At 41.5% G+C, this 24,788-nt stretch overlaps 1 protein-coding gene across 1 annotated transcript in view; it reads right to left on the reverse strand.

The window, feature by feature from the left end:
• Nucleotides 1-2,667: 2,667 nt before the first annotated feature.
• PDXK (pyridoxal kinase) overlaps nt 2,668-24,788 on the reverse strand; it is a 45,586-nt gene continuing 23,465 nt past the window's right edge. The window contains exons 3-11 of the mRNA XM_039552791.1: nt 23,520-23,624; nt 20,467-20,550; nt 18,698-18,744; nt 17,745-17,830; nt 16,919-16,964; nt 14,375-14,486; nt 13,222-13,358; nt 12,600-12,666; nt 2,668-11,852 (exon numbers count right to left, since the gene is read on the reverse strand). Coding sequence (XP_039408725.1) covers nt 11,740-11,852; nt 12,600-12,666; nt 13,222-13,358; nt 14,375-14,486; nt 16,919-16,964; nt 17,745-17,830; nt 18,698-18,744; nt 20,467-20,550; nt 23,520-23,624 — 797 coding nt within the window. The 3' untranslated portion in view covers nt 2,668-11,739. The remainder of the gene's footprint in view (nt 11,853-12,599; nt 12,667-13,221; nt 13,359-14,374; nt 14,487-16,918; nt 16,965-17,744; nt 17,831-18,697; nt 18,745-20,466; nt 20,551-23,519; nt 23,625-24,788) is intronic.

Below are 24,788 nucleotides of genomic sequence, written 5' to 3' on the forward strand. Positions count from 1 at the left end.
GGTGTGTTGATGCTGCATCACTGCCTGCAGCACCTGGGACCCAGCTGTGAAGTGCTGGATGCTGGTACCAGTGAAGGGAGATGTTAAATCCCTTCCTGGTTTCCCTGCAGCTGAGGTATTGCTGACAGCAGATTTAATTGCCTTTGTCCTAGCAGGCAGCTAATGAGCACTATGAATAATGCCGTGGCTTTCCAGCCCTCCTGAAGCCGCTTGTGGGACCTGACTCAAAATACAGCTCCAATCAAAAGGCTGCCAATGCTGTGCATTACCCTTCTGTTCATTCTTTATGCTTATTATTCAAGCTAGTCTTTGGAATTAAAGGGGGCCAAGGGGATAGGGAGGTGGTAGTAGCTTTTATTATTTCCTTAAAATTCCCCTTGGCTATGTGGCCCGCAATGATCTTCTGTTGTGTTTGCAACTAAGCTTATTTACCAGAGGAAAACAGGGTGAAAAAAAACCCACCAGCGGATAACCAGCCTGCTCCATGGAGAGGGCTGGACTTGGGGCAGTCACACTCCGTGGCTGGGACAGGAATGTGAGAATTCCAGCTCCTTCATCTGCAGCAGTGCTCCTGGGGCACCAACAGGGCAGGCAGAGCTCAAAGGCAGAATGTGACCTTTCTGTAGCAGGTAAACTCCCTGTTCAGAAGATGAGTTACATCCAAAAATTCTCCCCGGAGTCACACCCACCTCCGAAGTCTTTTCCTCCTTTCGTTTTGTTCCCCCTGGCTGGCTGGTCTCTGCACCACCACCGCAGCGTTCAAACCTGTCACAAGGGGGACAGCAAGGGCAGTGTTTTCCACCCAGTTCCTGATTCTCAGCTCTCCTGGCTGACTCAGGGAAACACCTGACTGCCCCAGTGACCTCCTTTTTTCAGGGGACACTCCTTTTTTTTCGGGGGACAAGTGAGTGCCAAGTGTCTTGCATCACACATCCCCTGGAGCATGTAGATAAATACAGATATAGACAAATACAGATAGATACCATAGAATCATAGAACAGTTTGGGTTGGAAGGGACCTTGAACATCATCTAGCTGCAACCCCCTGCCATGGGCAGGGACATCTTTCACGAGACCAGGTTGCTCAGAGCCACATCCAGCCTGGCCTTGAACACTCCCAGCCTGGATGGAGCCCTGAGCATCATCTACAGATGGATGGGGCTGGATAGAGCTCTGTACACATCTCTGTATAAAGACAGATGTACGCATCTCTTTGCCTGTGTGCATCCATGTGAATTGATTATGGTATCAATGTTATCATGAACCCATAATTAAGTCACTGTTATAATTGGAGCTAATCCAATTGAGTCACTTTATAAATGTTAAATTAGTTGATGATTAAGAGCTGCTAACCCCTTCTGCACCCTTATCTTTTTGTATCCATATCCTTTGCACCCTTACCCTTTTGCATCTCTGGCATCTGTGTAAATCATCCTACACCGATTCTGATCTGATTTTCTTATGTGTGCTTCATCCATGTCCTAAGTAATAGAGCCAGCTTTGACACTGAACTCTATAAAGAGTTGCACTTTCATAAATTCATATTAAACCCTGCTTCTTGTCAACCCCTTTAACAGTGGTTCTTTGAGTGGCTTAACCCCTCACTCTCACAGGGCTGTGAAGAGGAAGCAGCTTCAGCACTCTCCCAAAAAATATTCTAATCTTTTCAGACCCTTCCCCAGGTGCTCTGTTTGTAGGAGAAATAAACAGATGAAGTGGAAGTGTTGGGCAGCTCCCAGAGCTCCAGTATTGTTGGTTTTGGTGAGACTTGGAACGAGTCCCATGTTGAGAGTGCTGGGATGGAGGCTACAGGCTCAGGAGAGGCAGGTGTGGTGTAAGGGAGAGGTTGGATTGTACAGCCCTTGCAGTCAGTGATGATGTGGTTCAGAGCCTTGGAGTGAGGATTGAGGAGGATGGAAAAGAAAGGGAATTTGTAGTGGGTGTGTGCTACTGGTGGCCCAGCATCAATGAATTATTCTATGGGCACTTAGGAGAAATTTCTGGACTGGTAACCTTCATCCTTGTGGAAGATTTCAACTTCCCAGACACCAGCTGGGAACATCATTCTGCTAAGATGAGCAGATCTTGGACATTCCTGATTTTTGTAGGAGGCAACTTCTTATCACTGGCACTCAGTGAGACACTTTGGAAAGATGCCCTCCTAGGCTTGCTCTTTGTGCATAGGAGAGGACTTCTGTGGGATGTGGTGGTTTGTGGCTGCCTTGGCCACAGTGATCTTGAAATGGCAGAGTAAATAATTTTCAGTGTAATGAGAAAAAAGGACAGCAGAGTTGCTACCCTGGACTTCAGGAGAGCAAACTTTAGGCTGTGCAGGGTGCTGTTTTATAGAGTACACTTGGAATCTGCCTTTGAGGGTTTAGGGAGCCCACAAGTGTAGGTCAGACTTTAAGAACCACCTTTTAGAACCACTGGAGCAGGCAATTCCACTGTAGTCAAGCACATGGAGCAGAAGGCCAGCTTGGCTGAACAGAGAACTCCTTCTGGAGCTCAGGAGGAAAAAGAATTATGTGATTTCTGGAAGCGAGGTCAGGCTTCAGAGGAAGAGCACAGAACTGTGGCTCACATATGTAGGGAGAAGACACAAAAGGCCAAAGCTCCATTAGAGTTGAAAGAGAAACATCACCAAGGAAAAAACCAGAAACCCACGTTTAGGAAAGGAAATGTATTTTATTGAAAAAAAAAATTACATTTCACTTATACACCATGAAAATACTGAGTTGTGTGTTATTTTCATAAGAAGAGGTCAAGACTTGCACAAGAAAACCACATTCTTTATTACAGCATTACTCCACGAGATGAGGCTCTGGTGGCATCTGCACTGGGCGTTTTCACTAAACAGTAGAGCAGGGCTAAATGTGCTTTGGGCAAAAACCCTAAATATTGGCCTCTTCCAGGTGCTACTGCCCGTTGAAGACATGGCACTCATTTGGTCAATACTGAATTATTTCTGAATTAGAGACAAATTTCATCGTTTCTCTACTCACTTAGGTCCTAGGCAAATTCATAGCTATCCTTCCCCTCCATTTTTAACAATCTTGATTAGTTTTTCACATTCAGCCAGATAAAAGCATGTTAAAGCAGTGCACACACTTGCATGTGGAGGCTGCCATCCTCCCATCTCCCAGATAGAAAACAACACTGAAAAGGGGATACATTGCACTAACACTGACAGCAAATGGCAGGATCACTGGATGGTGCTGAATTCTTGAGGGTTTCCTCCCATCACTGCAGCTCCAGCAACAAGCCCAAGTTTCCTTCCCTACCATGGCAAGGATTCACATCTAGCACGCATCAGGCACGTGAATACCTGTGCTGTACCAACTACGGGACAGGAGTGCCTGCAGGTGGCATCCCAATGCCATCTGTCACAGCTGAGTCCTAAGAACTGTGCTCCAAGCCAGCTGTGACAGGCTCTATCGCACCTCTGAAAACCCCTTGGGAACCAGAGACCTCTGGTGTGGAAAGATTTATCAATCTGTCCATGAAAATGAATACCAATGCCACATAAATTTCCAGGTAACTGCCCTTATTTATTTATTGATTTATTCATGTCATTCCTTCCTTTCTTAAAGGGGGCAGGAAGGAAAAGAGCCAGACCTGGACAACTTTTGACACCATGCAAGTGCTGTGAAAAGAAACTTGACATTTTCTCCACCTGGATCTTCTTATTACATTCCCTAGTTAGAGCACTGCTTTATTGAATGCTATTTTCGCCTCTGCTAGGCACAAGCATCACAGAGATCATTAAGAACAGCCACACCAACTTTTTTAGTGCTATAATATTTTTGCAACACAGGGGATGGAGTGGATTGAGAACACCAAACTCTGATTTACTGAATCTCCAGCTCTTCTTTCAAGCACTTCACTCACAAAGATTTCTTTTCTTTACCATTAACAGTGCAGCTCTGCAGTTAGGCCCTGCTCATGCAGCATCTCACTGCCAGGGAAAGAGGCAACTCTACTCTCCCCCATTTTGAGCAGCTGCATTGTCCCAGACCCTCCCTGGCAGCAGCACAAGCACTTTTCTGTTCCCAGGATGAGGAGGTTAAGAGAACTAAAGCAGATTAGAACTTCAGTGGTTTTGACTGCATAAATTCCCCATTGATTTTAGCTCCTTCATGTCCCTTGTTATGGGGACAGGCAAATCAGAGCCAGCAGAGATGATGGGAGAGGAAGGGTAGGGCACACTTTTATGGTGTAGCTGGGATGGATGAGTTGTATCTACCACAGCAGCCAATAATTCTCTACCTTTCTTTCCAAAAGCACAAAAGCCAAGCCTGCATCATCTGAATAATGCACTTCCAGAGTCTCTTGGTTCTCCATGGCCTGCAGAAGAAATCTACGGGCATTACACCACGGCCAGGCAAGCAGGCAGCTGTACACCACGGGCTTTTGGGGGCGCACAGAGTTGTGCTGAACCACTGCCTTGGTACAGCACTGCCAAACAAACCCAACAGCTCCACACCGACCTCAGCTCCCCACTTGCTCAGAGTAACTCCTCCACATTGCCCCCAAGGGAGGATGCAGGAAAAACAGTCATTCTGCCACCACCACGAGGACACTGCACCCACAGATTCCCAGGGGAGGAAAAGCCAGGCACAACATATCCCCAGCACTGCTGTTCCCTGCCACAGCCTCCCTCCTCATACATTATTCATCTCGGTGACATTTCTCCTGCTAACTTAGCAAAGCAGAAGTGCTTCTCTTTTAACACATCCAGAAATCAGGAACTCTCGGGAGAAAAACTCGTGATAAATTCTCCTCTGCTTTTTGCAGTGGTGATTTATTCACAAGAGGGCTGAGGATGCTGCCACGTTTACTAAAAGGGATGTAACAAGTGATGCTCAGTTTTGCCAAATCACCAACTGCTGCAGTAGGTGATGACATTTATCATAGGACCATGCTCCAAAAACTCCTTTATGCTGCAGACCCCTGCACTTTTTAGACAGACCCCAAAGTTCAACTAAAAAAAATTAATATATCTTGACAGTTGGGCTTTAGCCCTGGTCTCCCAGCCATAGGAAACAAAGACTCAGTATGTTTGGCAAGATGAAAAAATCCTGCTCTGGTTTTGAACCCTGTCAACAGCTTTGCCTTTTGACTGAATGGGACTTTATTGGTAACTCAGCTCTTCTGGAAGGTATTTATGAATTTGAATTCAGAACAAACAGCTAAAATTCCTCACGCTATTACAGCTGCCAAACTATAAGGAAAAAAATCTTTACTTTCTCCCATTTGTCTATTCACCTGTCTGTGCACAGGTTTAGCACAAGCTATGAATTAATTGGTCAGGTTCATACAATGGGAACAAGCCATTTTTGTTCCATCTCTTGGCTTGTCCATGTATATATTCCTATTAAGCACTTTTAAGACCTCCCAGTCTTATTTAATTAAACAAACAAACCCATCCCCAACTTTTAACCTACCCTATATGTATTTGAAACTTGATTGCAATGCAAAATTTCAGGCTTATGCCACAAACCTTACCTGATTTTAAAATGGATAAGGTAGCAATATTTAGGGTTTTCTTTTTAAACAATGGTTATCTACCATCCTATTGCCTCTCTCTACAATCAAGCGTACAAGCCTTACTGCAGGAAGGATACAACTTGTAATGGCCAACCAGAAAAATACACAAACACTAGAAAGCCTACAGTTTCATCAGAAATTAAATAATTTGCTATTACACAGAACTTCATTGTTTTTCTGGCATAGAAGTCATTGAATTACTACACACACCTCAAGGACAATCATTTAAGATGTGTAAACATATAACAGGTCCACCTAGTCAGTACAAAGCACCACACAAACTTTTAAGTACATAGAAAGTTTGCTCATAAATATTTCTTTGTTTAACAATTCAGCACTAAAAAAATATTACTTAAAAAGGCATCTTTTATTAAGTTATTCAGTTTGTCCAGGGCTGGTGGGGTTGTACTATCCCTACTATATTACAGCCACCTGACTCTCTTTCCAAACCATTTCAGTTCTCTGGAAGAAAAGGCTATGTGTGGCTGGGACCCAAAGCTTCAGCACAATCTATAAAAATATAATTCTTTAAGACCTTCTGCTCACATCCTGAAGGCCTACTCAGCCAGCCCCCCAAATTCTGTTTCCCACCCCTACCACATTGCAAATAAAGCTTCAACATACACACACACACACACACGAGTACATAAATCACACTCTTCTACACACAGATTTTTTTCTAAACAGCAATGCAACCACGAGGGCAATAGGTGTGATTTCAGTGGTAACATATGGCACAGCCTTCTCATATTGCTGGTTTTCTCTCTCTGAATAATGTGCTGCCCTATTCACTGCTCTGAAAATTGAGGATTTATTACCATTATTTGCACTGTGGAGGCACTGAGCCAGGAAGATGTGCACATTTAGGAGCGTCCCATCTGCCTCGATGTCCACTGCTGCCAGAGCAGCAAAAGCACCAAACTGGTGGCACTGGGGCTGTCACCTGGCACTGGTTTCCTGGTGAAGCAGATGGGAGTTTTCCTTGGCTGCTGAATGCCACACCACATTCCTCTCTTCTGGGAAATGGTGAGAAGTAGCTGGGTCTCTCCTGAAGCAGTGCCCTGACAGCAGCAGTGTGCTCAGGGCACACTCCTCCAGTGACTGATTGAACCTCGGGGATTTACCTGAAATCTGCTCCTGCATGCATCTACAAACTCGCTGGTTTACTCATTTATTGAAAATAATGCACTTTCAAGAGTTTTCATTTATTTGAAAGAGCTATTTTTGGGCTGTGACTGAACATCTCTAAGCTTAGTTTCCATGGCTGACAAATGTCTTTAATGGACATGTTTCAGAAAGCTACAGAACTGCTAGGCAGGCTCTCACTTACCAGGAACATGAAGAACATGTGCTTTCAGGAAGAACAGCTCTCTGGGTATCTAATCCTGGGATTCTAACAGGAATGGAATGACTACAGTCAGTAAGCCAGTATGGCTGCAAGGGGATGTAAAGGAAGGGGTCGAGCTTCCTTTTATAAAGAAACATTTTAGTCCCAGAGTGACCAAACTTTGCAACACATCCCAGCTTTTTAAAGCACTCTTTAACTGGGCAAGGACCTTTACTCAGGAGAGGTGGTTTTCTTTAGTATAAATATAAACGAAACTTCTCCAGTGGACATAAGTGTAATGACACAGCACTTTCTGCTCTCCTTAACCTGGATCCCTGCTCTCCTCCTCCTGCAAGCCACCACCCTGGCAGGGACACTGCTGAGTGCTGACAGAAGCTCTTGTTCCCACATGAGGAACATTTCTTTCCCACTCTACAGTCCTGTATGCTCCACCCTACACAGTGAGGTAAAAATTTAGTGGAGTGCAGTTAAATGCTGCACAAGAAAGAGATCTCAAAATGAGTTATGGTTCTTATTTCAAGCCCCTCTTCTCACCCTGTGTGCAGGAAAGAAGAGCACAACACAATAAGGTCCTACACATACAAGTAAGAGGAATGCAAGGGAGTGGTGCAGAATGCCAGCGATCTTCTTCCCATGAAACGTCTTTAAGAAAAATAAGACAACAAGGATGTTTCTCACTTCCACATCCATACCTTACAGTAAGATGATAACAGGGCACAAATGTGCTCTCTTCCATTAACTACCCTCTCTCTATCCTAGGACATAACTAAGGAAAAAAATTTAATTATATCCATTTTATTCAGCAGGACTACCAAACCATTCTTGTGCTGTTTAATTCTGAAATGATTAACATGTTTAAAAATAGGATCTAACAATTTGTGTGTGCACAGTATATTAAATGTAGATGCTTTTATTACAATCTTCCTTGCTACATATTTTAAAATAAAATTAATCAATACAATCACCACAACAGTCTCAGACAACAAATTAACACCATCCAATCAAGACATAGTTAAGATACTCAAAAGGCAGTATGAGTAGCTGGAAACCTTGGTCCTCCAATTCTTTTGTATAACACATGGATTATAGATTTCTCCCCACTTGAGACAAAAATCAGTACACAAACATTAACAATTCATACTGCAGCTTTCTGAAGTGTTTCTATTGAGTGTGGCTAGCACTGATTTCAGCTCAATGTCTTTATGCACGTCTCAATTCTCAGCACATAGAGACTAAATCCAGGCCCAGAGTAGATGGTTCATAAACAACTTTTGGTCTCTCCTGCATAGGTGGCTCTGCAAACGAGTGGGTGGACTTGAGCAGTGGCCACAGGCACTGCAAATCACTCCAGGAAAAAGGGATCCGACACAAACACAAAGCATTCACCTCCCCCATGCTTCCATGTGCTGCAGCATGAGAAGCCTCGTGTGCTTCTGACCTCACACACGTGGCAATGAAGCCACCAGTCCCCAGCTGGTGAGTGCTGGACTGCTGGGTTACACCTTTCATGCTCTCAGGACGGCCACGGAAGGTTATCCATTATTACAGACTCCACTCTCTGGGCTAAAGTGCTTGTTCTCCTGTACTGAGTTAGGATCTAAGCTAGTTTAGACTAACCTTTTATCTTTAACTATAGGTTTGCAAGTGAATCAGACAATGCTGGTCAGTCTCCTCCCAGCCCCTATATAAATAGTGGGCACTGTCTGGCACTGAGACACTTTCCAGCTGCACCAGACAGACAGCACAAACTCAGAAAAAGATACAGGTATTATATGCAGGAGGAAAGGAGGGAATGAAATATTAAACAGGACTGTGCTGAGTCTTTGAATTTTGTTCTGCACATGAGCTTTGTGTAACTCTAAACAAATAAAAATGTGTACTTTGACATTCAAAAATACCTGTTAGCCTGCTGTGGCTACAAAACATTAGCTACAGAATATATTTACAGATAATTTCTGATGTTTGTTCCTTGCAAGAGATGTTAAGCCCAATTCTTCACTGAAGACATAAACCTGACCTAATTTCGATCAGGTCAGTGGGAGTTTAAAGCAGTTATCACATGAGCAACCCTCAGGGACTCAAGCAGATGAAGCCAGCAGCCCATTGCTACAGGATCCAGCTACTGTGGAATAGGAACTTTTGCAAATTGAGCACATTAGTATGAATATGCTTTGTTTTTGTTTTAACATGGATATGTCACAGACTCTAAGGAACACATTAATTACTGAACTGATCCATTCTTTGAAGAAGTGGGAAAAGATTACACCTGACAGGTATAAACTGCTCCAACAAACATAGCGCTTTGTCTTTTATGTCAAGATCACGGCTCATTATGGTTGACAATGAAAACCTTGTTTGCAAGGTAGCTCCAAGTTTCCCAAATTCCAAACTTCTTTATTTCAGAGAAAACATCCCTTGCCTTTCTCTCAATCCTCTTGTGAAGTCTGTCTATTCTAATGGCAAAATAAAATTGTGCTGTCCCACATTTACTAAAAGGGCACTGACCATTGTCTGTACAGGCAGGGAAGTTCAGGGTGTTGATCCCTTCTTCCTAAGAGGATGGTAGGGATTATACACTTCCACATGAAACAGTCTAATTGTAAAAGATTAATAAACTCGTAGTTATGTTTGGAATATGGCATGCAGCACTTGGTTAATCAATGTTAGAAACAGTGAAAATCCTTTTCGTGTTCAACTGTTGAAATGCATCACCAGCTACAGTATTTAAATATCTTTGCTGAAAGCAATTATCTCAAAAGAGGTAATTGTCTTCCTGGCACAGCTGCCCAAGCAAACAGCAGCTTATCTAAAAAGGGGGGAAAAATATTAATATGAGTATTTTCCAGCCCATCTGGAAGTTTATGTTCCAGGGAGTACAAAATACCTGCACACCAATTTAAAAATCCAGGGCTGCAAAGAAAGGCAGTTCGATGTGCTCAGAGAATCATGGAATGGCTGAGGTTGGAAGGGACCTCTGAAGATCTCTGGTCCAACCTCTGAGCAAGCAGGGCCAAGAACAGCAGACTGCTCATGGCCATGTTCAGTCAGCATTTTGAGTATCTCCAAGGATGGAGACTCCACAACCTCTCTGGGCAACCTGTACCAGTGTTTGATCACCTTCACAGTGAATTTTATTTTTTTAATGTTTAAATGGATTTTCCTGTATTTCAATTTGTGCCACTGCCCATTTATCACTTCCCTGGACACCACTGAGAAAAGCCTGGTTCCCTCTTCACTGCTTCCCATCAGATACTTGTACACACTGTCAAGGTAGTTCACAACTTTTTACATGTTGGGTATGAGCCATGAGCTCATATCTCTGTTACTGACTGCTAGTTTTAGCAACTGTTCACAACACCAAAATTATTATTGCTAGAAAGTCATTTCATGACAGTGGTTACTAAAAACTGTGACGGCAGAATCACATTTTGTAGATAAATTCCTGCTGATTTTTTTTCCCTTAAATTCTCAAGTAATGTTGGGTTTTTTTTCACTTTTGATGCCAAATGCAGGAGAGGAAGTCTATTAGAAATGCAATTTCCATCCCCTTATGTAGTCTGAGACAAGTAAAGCTCATCAACTCAATTTGGATGTAACATCACACTAGACCTCATCTTGGGACAAGCATGAACATGGATCCCATACAGAAATCCTAGGGAAATGTGAATGGCCAATACCTGTCAGCAGATGTGCCCTGCTGCTTCAGTATGTGGCTGTGATCCATAGGACACTGAAATGACTAAAAATCCCATTTTGAAGCCTTATCAAGCAGAATCTTGATATCAAGATGTATTATTAATAATAAGAGTAATAGTAATGCATTTCTGTAATCTCTATTGGTGTTGCTTGCAGAGACATTATGAACAAGTTAATTTTTCTGTTTCACTGCATTTGGTAAACACATGTAACTTACCAGACCTTACTAAACAAAAAATACTACTTTTCCCATATTGCTTCATTGCTAAGCCTGCCAGCAGTGCTTACTAATGTTAACTGGAAGTGCCCATGTAGTTTGTAAGTGCATCCACCCACGATGAACAAACCAAGGCAGCCAACTTCCAGGGTACAAGCTGCTTTCTCTTTTGCCCTTAGTTATAAACAGAGAATCAAACCTGGCCTCGGAGGTAGAACTACACACTTCTAACCAGTGCTACCAGGCATGATCTTGTTAATGAAGACGTTTCTGGAGCAGGAAAATCATGTGGGCACCCACGGACATGAGAAATAAGCAGCCAGAACCTGTGACAACTGAAACTGTGCAGCTGTTCATGGACAAGAAACAGGAGCAGAGATCAGTAGCATGAATGACACCTCAAGGTCACTTCAGAGTACTGAACATGCCAAACATCTTCAAAGTACTCCTACACACAACCAGAACTGTGTGTGTAGATTTAACCCTGCTTAGTTTCATAGCAGCCGAGATACTGAATACCACAGTAGGTAACCAGGTACCTCCAGGAAAAGGGAGCATGGAGCCAGCTCCATTGGCACTAGATGCCATCTTGAAATACATTTTCCAGTCAGTCAAGCATTCCATTAGCAAATTCACATCTACAGTCTTTGGCAAGGCAGGAACATTGCTCTCTTGCCCTGGGTAGTCACACAGAGTAAGTGAATCTGACAGACATTGGGATACCTGGGAGTATGCTTCAATGCACACTAACTGTTCTGTTTTTAAAACTGAGCAAGGCCAGCACATATGTTTGAGAGTGGATATCTGCCTATGCTGGGCACTATTTCATGAAAGTCAGGTTTCTGTCACAGATCTAAGGCAAATATTACAATTTACAGGAAAGAAATGAGGACATCGATACATTGTGCGTTATTGGAGACGTGGAGCCTTTATAACACGGTGGCTTTCACTATGATCTCTGGGTTTTCTATGTCCTTTTTGCTTTGGACCATTCTCAGTTCCAGCTGGGCTGAGTTTGGTTTGTTTCCTTCTCCAGCTTGCACTAAAAAGATGACATCACAATGTCATTAAAAACAGCAGTACAAAAAGAAACAAGTTACATTGTTGTTACCCCACGATTTTTTCTACCTTCCTCCTTTCCCCAGTCTCCCTTACTACTCCCTGCTAAAGGCTTCCAAAATGGAAAATCCAGGTCAGCACTGTGATTTCTTATCACCACTGCTCCACACCTCTCTCCAGGAAAGAAATAAGTCTCTGCTGTTAATTAGGAAGTCACACAGCTTAGAGAACCCACAGATTTCCTCAAGAACTGAAAGACAGGGGAACTCCAACAGAAGAGAAGCTTAAAAAAAAAAAAAAAAAAAAAATCACTCCCCACATGGCCAACACAGCAAAGAAACTATTATTAGTTGATAAACCCCTCTCAGTGCTAAATACACACTCAGAGGGACAGTGAGTGAGCTACACTGAAGCAGGAGCTCTGTGGCACACCAAACTCAGCATTTTCTCAAGTTCTGCCGGTTTTGCAGAGCTGAGTCAGGCACAGTCAGCACGACTGCCATCCACCACAAGCTAAACAGTGACATCTGCAGTCGGCTCTTGTCAAAAATCGGCTTGGAGGACACAGTAGGAACAAGCAGACAAAACTACCAAGCTCTCATTCTGTAAATTCTCTGCCTGCTTCTGCACTGAGGGGCTGCTTTTAGTCAGGAAACCCAGAAAGCTCCTTGAATATTTCTTCTGATGCCAATCCAGGCAGAAAACAGGAGCAAGGTCTGGATGAATTTACCTTTTGCACTCTTAATGGTCCTTTGCAGAACGTGCTGCATGGCTGACACAGTCTTTTCACATGCCACCTGCATCAACACAACATATTCAGGTTTTAGTAAAACTTCAGCTGCCTACTTTAATAGTACTTAATATTAATAAATATTATTTCAAAAACACTGCTATGAAGAGGAAAACATGACTGACAAAACAAACAGGATGACAACTATGTAATGTAGAGTTTGGAAAAAATAAATTTTGACTTAATTCTCCCAAAACAGTTATTAGAAACCATATACCTACGTCCTTAAGGGAAAGGAGCAGAAAAATAGATCTGAGAAATTATTTTCGAAGCTCATTATGAAGTGAGGATAAAAACCATAATTATAAACATGCATGCAGTCTGTCTCTCTAGAGAGAAGAACATCTTATTTGGCAAAATTACAAAATCAATCTAATTGAAATACGACAGTTTAATGTCCCTTTTGGCAAAAGGGAAAGTCTGTGGCTTTTTCTCTGAGGTGAGGAAAAAAAAGCCAAAACAGAAGACAGTCTTTAAATAATGTCACAGATTAGAAGTTTTTAAAAAAACTCAAGAGAAACAAGGTCCAAACTTGCAGAGAAATGAGTAACTTCTCCCACACCTTCAAATTGTTGGGGTGCTTGTGTGTCCATGCCAGAAGCATAGCAGCGAACAAGTCTCCTGTTCCAACAAAGACAGCATCCACTTTAGGAGACTCCACTCGAATTCTTTGTGTTATCCTGGTACCATCTGCTTTAGCTGCAACACAGACACACAGTTAAGTGACAGACCCAGCAACTAATACAACAGCAATCACTAGAATTTAAAAAGAAATCGTTTTAAATGTCATCGTCAGATTTGAATTCCTTTGCTGTTTGGAATGGAAAGCCAATAAAGAATATTGTAAACTTTGTACCAGCTCTTTTAAAAGGCACAGCCTTCCAAAACATGGCCAGCTTGGGATAGCATTTACAACTTCTATACTGTACATACTTCATTTAAGGGGGAGGAAGGAGCTACCACCTTCATTTTACATCCCTCATAACTGTGCCATTCTCAGGTGAAAACAGTGAACACACAATGAATCTTGGTGGGACTACAGAAGGGGATATAGAGAAGAAGCAGAAGGGTATTTCATAACCTATCAAGGGTATTTTATGACCTATCAAGGGAGGGACAATCTGCTAACAGGACAGTGTGACTTTTCAGAAAAGCATTCAAACATTCCAAGTTCCTGTTTTATATCCTTACTGCCAGGGTCACTACTAGGGGCTGTAAGAGTCCCAATAAACCTCACCTAGGACATCCCCCTCCTCTGCCCAGGAGCTGCATGGAAGCTCAGGCCTGGGCACAAGCAGCCTTGCCTGAGCTATGCTGCAAATACTCCTGTGTACAGCCGTGCTGTCCTGACTTACTGATTGGATTTTCCAGATTAATCTCAGACCTGGCTTGTCTCTCTTACTCTGGACTGTCAAACAGACCTGTCTGCCACCACCCCCCCGTCCTGCTCACCTTATTCAGGTCCTGTGGGTCTGTGCCCCATGGGTAGGGACAGAGTCCTGCCTGTGCTACAATCACTCTCAGCTCTTGTCTTTCCTCATGGAGCAGTCCCAGTCTTACTACTCCCTGATATTACTGTAGGAGGTCTTCACTTGGGAATCTGAGCTCCTTCCATGCACTACAGATGGGCCTGATGAAACTATTCCTTCAAGGAGTAACAGCAAGCACAGACAGGTTAAAAGAGAGCACAGGTAAGGAAGGAGCTCTTGACTTACTTTTTCTGTGGCTTCCCAGAGCAATCAAGTAGTCATTTCCTAGAGGTGCCTGTAGATCTGAGCTTGTGATCACCACAGTCTCTGGTCCCATGGCATGGAGCATATCCATTACCTTTCAACATGCAAAAAGGCAGGAATCAGTGACTGCAGTATGTGTTGGTTACACTTTCATTCATAGTACTGAGGGTTTTTAACAAGCACCTTATTTTGGCATCTTTTGTAAAGAGAAAAAACCAGTTTCTACTCAAATAATCCACTTGAATTAGGGCCATTACTTTGAAAAAGGGGAAGGAAAACATCCACATCTAAATGTACACACTTGTTAAAATATACAAGCATCTCTGTTTGTGTTATCTTTGGATGCTCCTCTGGAAAGAATGCTCTGTTTCAGCTGTGATCAGAATTTTTGCCTGAACCATGTTTTCAGAACATATTATCAAAAGAATAAGAGAATGAATATACAGATACATGCACCTGAGCTGGCATCTTGAAGCATTTGCTAGAAAGCTAAGAACTCCAGGTCATGAAATCTTATTTAGCTACTACTTTTAGAGTTAGCAAAAATTAAAAAACCTAAATCAGAGGCACAAGTGTGTCTGTCTCAATCTTCTCATTCTGTTTCAACCCCCTAACTACAGCTGTAAATTATATACCTTTGCAGATATATTTCCACTCTGTCTGTTCCTCACTTAAACTCATTAATACTCTACTTCTGACATCATAATTGGTTGCTACAGACACAAGTGATTTTGATTTCACAGAAAAAAGAATGACTTCAGTAATGAGTTTAGTATAAAACATGGATAAAATATTAATTCTCCCAGAAGAGTTTAACTAAAAATCCTCTCAGGCTAGCTGTGACTCATGAGCAGCTGAAGGATAAGGATTTATTTCTGCTATTTTTTAATACTTTATTGCTTTTCTTTCTTGTCTAAGCCTCCAAGTTTCTTCAGCTGTCAGACCTCTTTGCACAGGCATCAGCTGGGTTTTAAAGAAGCAGTAAATCCACCAGCATACACTGACACAATCAATCTGTGCAGTAATATTAAACTAAATTTCATTTCTCAGTCACAATTCACCAGGATCCTAATCTCCACTATTTCTAGTTTTAGGACTTAGTCCCTTCTACATTAATATTACATCATACTTTATTTTATGTTAGAAGACACTACTGTCATCACAAGTCTTCTTAAAAAAAAGGAAAGCAAGCATGAAACCATGGAAATCAATGCCAGAATTCCTACCACCTCCAAAGGGGACAAATTCCAGCATGGATTATTACTAGACCCATATATGACATGCAGCTGGAAAGACAGACAGATTAAAATATAACATCCTGCAAACAACTGCTTTAAAAATGTTTCCATTTCTAAGTATAATTCTCTCTCTTTGGGAGAGATTTTTTTAAAGCCCATCACAAATCAGAGCTGTGGCATGAATCAGTCAGAAGACTTAATTGGCAAAACTCTTTAGCACATGCAACTCATGTTCACAGCTGAAATACGCAAATCTAAAACTAATGGCTGCTCAGCTAATGATGCTCTCCTCAAGACTCTGGTTCCACTGGTGAGGATGAGAACAGAAGAACTGAGTTGCAGCTAGCAGCCAGTGGCACGAAGCACAGCTCATCACCCTCACCCAGCACAGTGGGGTAACATAAAACTGGGGCAGTGGAAATTCAGAGAGATGAGATCTCTGTAGCTGCTTCCTGCTGTGAAGTGATGGTGACCAATCCATGTTGTCTGACGTTGCTACAGCAAAAAAAACAACAAACATTTGGGGTGACAGACCCCCAGCTACTCTCCAGGGTGCCACTGCAGCTGCTGTTTGTTTAAAGATTTTGTGTTCTTTTGAAGTTCAAAACCAAACTGGAGGGAATAACATCAGTCCGTTCTGAAAGCACTTGACTAGTCAACAAAACAAAGAGCTCAGCCCTTCTCAAGACATCAATGAAATTGTATTTCTATTTTGTCCTCCCACAGCTTTTTATTTTCTTCACTTTGTGTAAAAGAGCAAACCTTTACACCTTGATGCAATATATTTGCAGGCCATCTATCATCTCCACATGGTAATGACAGCAGCTGTCAATGCTTGGGATTTATCTGCAAGAATGAGGAAAAGTTGTCCTCACACTCAGCATTGCTGAGTGTGAACAGCAGAGCCCCAAACAGGTTCCTAATGCCCGTGGTCCCCTGGGTTTTCACCCCAACCAAATAATACAGTAATAACAGAGCTGCTGGCAGTGTCTGGGCATTTGCCATGTGTGCTGCTGCCACTCCTCCTTCACTGCAGAAAGCAAGCTCAGAGAGATGTACTCATAATCACTGTAATCCCTTTATCTGGAGCTCTTTTGGGAAGTTTCTTCAGAAGTCTGACACTAAACCAGGAAATGTTTTGTGCCTGGAGTGTAGGAGCTTTAATGATAAACATATGGAAAGGACAGAGGCCAAAGTGACTCCAAGGTTAAAGACAAACTGCAAAGTGCAGCACTGCAGGCAGGAATGCAGAAAGAGACCTCACACATCCCACCCTTTGCCTACTTACCTCCAGTGCATCTTTTTCCGTGTAAATCTTCCTGCCCGTGAGTAACCTGAGAATGAAACAGAAACCTTAAAAGAGCACAAGTTCTCCAGGCAGTGACTGATTGCCCTTTCAAAGGAGGAAAGCTTGGACTGCACCAAACAGGCCTAAGCCATCTGTAGCTCCACGGTAAAGGCTACGTGCACAGACACACAGTGCTGCTCACAGCAGTCCTACCCTGCCTCCTGCAGAGATCCCTACATCACAAAAATTCTCTCACAAGGAAGAGTCTTCCCACCCTCTCCCATGTAGCTGCTCCCTCCCCTTAAGGAGGACGGCCTGTGCTGCATCACCACAGATTATCTCGTGACCAGTCACAGCTGGGTAGCCAGGACAGGCAGGAGACATTTGAATTTGTAGCTCCTATGAGATGTTGCCATGGAGGTATTTCTGAATCTAATTTTGGGCGGGGTTGAACCAAACTATTTCAGTTCTGACATTCTGGCACATAATAAAAATCTTCATAGTCATGGGTAAGGATGGGGAAGGTATTTTTTTAACCTGTCCTAGAAACAGGCCTCTGGTGATAACAAGAAATAATCATGAAAATGAGAGACTGGAGAAAACAACAAGAATCTTTTCCTCACGTAACTCCTGGGTTTTTTATTGGTTTCAACATGCAGCAGTTGAGGTTATCTGAAAAACACCACTTGAAACTAACAGCTAAAACCCAAAACCTGACACATACATACATAAGGCACTATATTGAGACAAATAAAATTAAGAGGTATCAGTCTTTCCTGCTTTTTTCCCCAAGTTTATTTGGCTATAAAAGAAAATAAGCACTTACTCAGCTTCAAACTGGTTAGGAGTGATTATATCTGCAACAGGTACAACTTTGTCCCTGTAGACTGGCAGGAGGTCCTTGGGCACATACTGGGGAGAAAAAACAGTGTCAAAAGTTGTCAGCAGCATCTGAGATGTGGGACTGCAACTCTCCTTCCCTCATCCACCACCCCTGCTGCCACCGAGTGACCTGACAGCTCCAAGCTCTGCAACTGCAGTGCCAGAGCATCCCCCAGCTGGGGACACTGCAACCAACAGCCCTTTCTTCCCTGGAGGTGATGGGAAGCACCATTTCTAAGCAGATGGACCTAAACTGGCAGCATTAAAAGGAAGTGATGCCTGGGTGAAGAACTTTCAAGTTCTCTCTCACCAAGGTGACACAGCAGCATGAAGAAACACAGCGTCCCAACTGACTCATGTCCTTACCTCCAAACCAAACTATTTTGTTCAAAAATTTTTCATCAAAAATGGTTTTTTGTCAGAGTGCAGCCTGATATTGGTACACAGAACCTGTCTGTCACTGACCACAGCCCAGTGCCCAACAGCTGTCAGATCCCACATGAAATAAGCCATCTTCATTTAGGTTCCAGGGCTGTGTCAATTCCCAGGATGACTGACAATGGCAGCCAGGCTACCAGCCAAAACACAGCTCTTGACAGAGAGGACTCCAGTGAGACAAGGATGGGGAGCAGGGGGATATTTTCCTGTGGACAGGGTCTGTATTCCCTCTGTTGTCTCAGGAGAGAAATAATCCCAAGGCTGTGCAGTTGTCATTCTTTCCTGATACCAAGCTCATTCAAATACAAGAAAATTAAGTACAAATTTACTTGATGTGGGATCTAAAGCCACACTTAGGTAAAGTACCTTAGTTTTGTGGTTTAACAACTAATAAATCTTTATACATCTTTATGTAACAAACATTCACTACACAGAGAATCCAAACAGAGGAGTACTAACCATAGAGCCTTCTCCATTCCACTTGTCACCCATCACTGGATCACACACTGTAAAAGAAAAAATTTAGGTTTAGAAATAGGGTACAGTTATAAAGACCCTGAAGGGAGGGGAAAATTTTAGAAAACAGGTACATTTAGGCTATGGAACAGTACTGAGCACCTCAAAGCTTACACACTCCCACAGCTCTTGTAGCACACTGAACTTTGGTGGCTGCCAATTCTGAAAGAGTAGGTCATGTGTCTTAAAAAGTTGTCTGGAATGGTAGTATGTCAGGGAGAAACATGGGAGAAGCTAACAGCTCTGAAAAGTGTTCTATTTTTACTTCAGTGTAAAAAAATACGTGCCAAATGTATACACCAAAATGCTGTGTGTATATTAAAAAAAGGAACTATTATAATGAAACAATAAGAAAATTCATGCCAAAGTACATAGAGTCATACTTGGTGTAATGATATTAACACATGTTTGGCACAGGTTCTGGATCACCAGCAGTATTAACAACACATTCCAAGTGTCCTCAGTGAGGATGGAAACAGCCTACCATTGCACTTCAAAAAGGAACATTGTTCATTGTATTAAAAGATCTTTAAGCAAGATCAAAAAGAAATACATATCCAAAGATAACAAATCAATGTCCAATCAGTATTTCAGGAAGTTTCTATGAGTAAAAAGAGGGCAATTTGTTTTACATTTTCAAAATATTTTCTTTACGTTCTAATCTATTTATTAAATATACAGGATCTTAGAAGCCTCGCTGTGATCTCACCACCTGACCACTTTCTTCCTGTTCTACACAGTGAGATGTCTCTTTCAACTGAGTCTTTAGCTTTCACACAATGCTCTGGAGAACCTGACAACAGAACAGTGTTAATAAAGGCTAAAAAGCAACAGAACCCAGACAAGATTTCTCTGCTGTATTTTCCTAAATGAGACCTATGCTTTGTTAATTTTAAGGCAGGTATCACTGCTCAGTACAGCAGCCTGCAAATCCTGCCAATCATTCTAGATGCTTCCTGACCACACTGTTTACTGAGCTTAAAGATGACAGCTCAAACCATCATTCTTACCTTTTAATCCCACTAAATCCTCACTGACTTTGCCCTGTCACTCTGAATGCTTTTGCTCATTCAAGCCAATGCTGGTTATGTTCAAAATTCCTGAAACACTTGGGAGAGGAAGGAAGGGAAGAGAACAAATCTTTTCTCACAGGTTGAAGTCTGATATGATGTTAGTGACAACAGCTGCTGGAGCCTTTTGCTCCCTGGGTAGTCTTAGGGAATATTAGAAAACACCAGAGCTTAAAAAGCCCTGGAGTTTAAGGTAAATCACAGAATTTATGAGGCACAGTTGGACATTTCTGGGATGTTACATGGAACTATGGCAGGGCAACATGGGAGAGTCTGTCCTGCTTTGGCTGACTTGGAAATCAGGGAGAGGCTTCAGCTATCAGCACACACAGCCTCTCAACTATCAGCAGCAGCAGCTGGCTGGGATTTTTATCTTCTCCTGGATACAGACAACCAGTCCTCAAGGCACACTCTCCTCTGGATGGCATAATGCAACAAACACACTGAAAAGCAGCAAATCAGAAAGATAAAAACCCAACTCCCTCAACACCTAAAGCTGAAATAAACATCACTGGAAGCCCAGCTGGCTCCAGCCAGACCAGAAATGCTGCATAACATCAGACCAGTGTATTCATCCTAAGATGTGAAAAAGATGAGCATACCCAGTGAGGAAGCAGAAAGGATTATAATGCACATCCTTACCATACACGAGGTCAGAATTCTGTTGTTTCAGCTCCTGGACAATATCCACCACCATTGCCAGAAACGATGTGTCTCTTGTATACCCTTTGGGAAAATAAAAAAGACACCTTTGAAGTCTATTCTCATGAACATTTTTTCTGCTTTTAGTTTTGGATAGGAATGCTGCATACTTCTCATCCTTTGGATAAAAGTGTTTTTAGAACAAAGGCATTTCAGTAGTTGACTCAGGAATAATAGGTTGGAAGACAAATTCATACGGTGCTTGCACAACTACAAGTATAACCTTAAAAATCCATTTACTAAGAATGTTGTATATGAAAGACTCATATAACTTCAAAATGCCTGAACATAAATAAACAAAGGTCAGGCTAGAAGGAAAAAACATTCCTTTTGATAAAAACAGTATTTTGATCAATACTATTTTTCATGCAGTAAACATTTTAAATTCCATATACTTTCTTCACACTCTGGCTTGAAGCAACTTTTTATTATTATTAATGTTCATGCTGATAAGAGTCCAACACATTAATGCAACAGAGATTTAACCTTGACTATTTTAGAGCAATATCCAAAATACCAAAACAGTTCCTATCTTTTAGGCTGAGCAGTGAAATAAGCTGGAAATATTTTACTGTATTTCGAGGCCCCAATCACAATGCTAGCATCACAATATTCTTATTTAACCATTAATTTTTAGATTTTATAGATGCTTCTTAATTTATATATTTATGTATAACTTTAGTTACAACATTCATTAATTATCAATTTGATTTTAATTTATTGTAGTTCATTTCTTGGGGATGGTGCTGTGCAGGGTTGGGAGCTGGACTTGATGATCCTTGTGGGTCCCTTCCAACTCAGGATATTTTGTAATTCTGTGATTTAATACTATTATTTTTAGCAAGGTAGCATCTTTCAATGTCCTTGGAAATGTCCATTCTAATAAAATATTTTAAAGTACACCTAAAAAGTAGATTTTGGAGTTGTTTTTTTTTTTAACTTGCAAAATTGATTAGTTCTTAGGTGCTGCAGAGAAATGGAAAAGATTTTTTGCCAAAATGCTGGTTTTTATCCATGAAACGCTGATAATCAGTCAAAAGAGTCAAGCAAAGATTTTGTTTTTTAAATGACCTGTGATGGCAGACTGGCTGGAAAATAAGGCTGAGTTTGATCAACAGCATTGACAGAGGTGTTTAAAACAGTTACACTGAACTGGAATTTATCTCTTACCTTGACTGTCTTACTGTAAATGAAACAAATACATCAAGATCTACAAATAACAGTCACAAAAAGTTCATGGAGTGTTACTTTGTATAATTGGCCTAAAGACAGTAATTTTAATCTCAGCTGAGATATCTACAGTCATCAGACAATTAACAGTCAAATCCCACCTTTTGATAAATTGTTTTTCAGTGTTTAAATACTCATATCCAGGTTGTTTGAGGTACAAAGTAGTTGTGCACTATAGTGAAGGGCTATTTGAAGAGAAATATCTGACTTTTGGTCCTGAATGAAAGATACTGAATTTTAAGTTCAGCCACAGTGCAGCTGAAGACTAAAATACAGAAAGTGTTATTAGATGTTCAGAAATCACTGCTCTTTCTACCCATGCCTTTTTTTGTCCATACTGAAAATGGCTACAGCAAATAAGATTTTAAAAGAAACGTGAACAACACACAAATACCCTATTTTAAAAGATATATTAATAAATATTCCCTTTTTCTCCAAAATTCCTTTTTGCTGAAGATTTCTATTTTCCTTCTACCATTTTTGATCTCTTATATCCATTTTGCCAGTGATAGGAAAGGTGTAGAGGTCTTTTCCAAGAGTTGGAAGGGAAATAAAAAAGTAACATTTCAGCTAAAAGAATACTCAAATATTATTTATAATTTTTGCACACTAACATCTCCTGAAAATTCCTACAATACAGTGTGCTTTTCCTGGATATGTCCTCTTTGTGAGTTCCTTCCAGGAAAGAAAAGGTGTTTGTCTATTTCTCAATAACAAAGAACCCACTTATGCCAAAATTAATTTCTTAATGTTAGTTAAATCTATTTGCTGTTCAGTCTTCTTTATTTTGGAGATATTCCTTGAAAAAACGCTGACAATAACTCTTTGGGCATGCCACACCCTCCAAGCCAGAATGACTGCTTTGGGGTTATAATCCAAGCACTTGAAATTTCCAATTTTTCCTGTGTAGAAAGAACTTTCCTACATGTGGGAGCCATGAAATCAATCAAATCTGGTGATGTATTTCTGCCTACCTTTAAAAAGTCCCTGTTCACTGCTGTAAGAAATTGATACTGTTATCCAAACCAGAGGCACACCAGAGGTGAAATCTGATCAGTAACCTACTTTTGAGAAGCAGGAATTGGGTGAGAAGCAATTTTTAATAAAAACTTCTTGCAGAATCTCTTGTTTCTATAAAGTATTCTACAAGAAGTTCTCCTTGCTTGTATTTATGCACACTTTGCACGCTGTGCAAGCAAAGGAAAACACTGCAGGACTGTATTCACTCAGATGACCTACACAGTAAAAAGAGCAAAAAATCAAGATATATGACAGAGTCAAAACCAAAACCCAACTCTATTCATACTTTGCCCAGTGTACAAAGCACTAAGCCTTAAAGATCAAGTAAAAAAATCAAGGACAGACAACTTTTCATAAAATCATGCTGCAGTACCACAGGGTGCTAGTACTGCAGACTTAGGAGAAAGGGTTAAACTCATGTCTTCCTAATAAATTTAAAAATAATATTCTGATATTCCTCATCCATTGTTCCAGTAGAGGCACTCCCAAAATATTAAGTGTGCCTGTACATGACTGGCCTGTACAAACCTGTAAATTATACAAGGGAATCAATTTACCTACCCAGTTACAACCTCCAGGCTGGAGAACTCTGGCTGTTACAAATTTAACAGCACGAGCCAGTTCAGACTACAATACACAGGTGAAATTTTAACTGGTTGGTTTGCAGCAGTGAGAGATATGTTTTACATCCCTTTACTTGTGTTTACATCTCCTGGGAACTCCAGGGAACAAGCTCTTCTCACCTGTGAGCACATAATCGTACCGGTTGACCTTGTTCAGCTTAAGTCCTTCGTAAAGTTCATGAAGCTCATCTGAATTCAACACCTGACCCTTCCAGTGGGCATAGCCTGCAAAGCAAACACCAGGTCATTTTTCAAGAGATGAATTTTCTATTTCAGATCACACACATGATACACGTGGAGGGACCACATCAAACATCAGCACCAGGAAGCATCGCCACGTCCTCTCCTGCGAAATGCTGCTGCTGAATGAAAGCTGCTGTCAGCAGAACAGTTAATGTGCCCAACTTCTCCTTAGCACCTCTGCCTCCCAAAGGAACTGGAGTGACTACACTGCAGTCTGAGAGTGTCCATTTACCAGCAAATCAAGCTGAGCACACACAGGCTCCTGCAAGATTTCCCATGGAGCTTTTGCAACTATCCCTTTCCTGTGTGGAGGAGGAAAAACGTATGTTTTCGACTTTAGTGGAGGAGGGTGTCAGTATAATCTACTTTTGTTATTTTGTACTAGATATTAAAAAAAGGAAATACTGGCAGTTAGATGACAATCCTAACAGGCTTATAGATCTGTTTGGACACAGGCCTGCACCCATCAGATACAGCACTCGCTGGGACCTGCATGTCACACACAGACTGACCACAGCAGAACACTGCCATGGATGCTCTTTAAACATACAGTGTCATCTGACAGACTTTCTTCCAAAAACAGCACAGCTTTAGTGCTGAGGATCCTGGAGGAGGAAATGAGTAGCAGAAAGACACTACAGACAGATAAACAATATCCATATACTCTCATCCTTGAATGATCTCTAAGAATTGCAAGCAAATATACTCAGCTGAGAGAAGCAGATGGAAGGGGAAGTTACTTGGGATAAACTCAACTGATTTCAGCCAACAGTGGACCAAGGTCCATGGCAGCCAATTCCAAGGAAAAAAATGTATCTCCCTTAACAGAATCTAAACATTTGTTGAAAAATGTAAATGCACCTTGCACCTTGTCATCAAAGCCTGCCCCATCTAGATGGCACCAATCACTCCCTTGTATGTAAGGATGGCGCTTCCTCCAGGATATTAGATTAGGCATTCACAATTTAACTCTTCCAATCTCCATAAATTCACTGTTTGTTAAAGAGCTTATCTTTTTATTAACTGGAATCAGGAAAAGGGAAAGCTTAATGAGGTATCTTCTTCTATACCTCCCCTGTGTAAAGACAATGGTATTTTGTTTAACTTCTGCTCTTGCAGTTAGAAAATTCAGTGATGAAAACTGTT

The sequence above is a fragment of the Corvus cornix genome, chromosome 1 (assembly GCF_000738735.6).
Source record: "Corvus cornix cornix isolate S_Up_H32 chromosome 1, ASM73873v5, whole genome shotgun sequence".
Taxonomy (NCBI): Eukaryota; Metazoa; Chordata; class Aves; order Passeriformes; family Corvidae; genus Corvus; species Corvus cornix.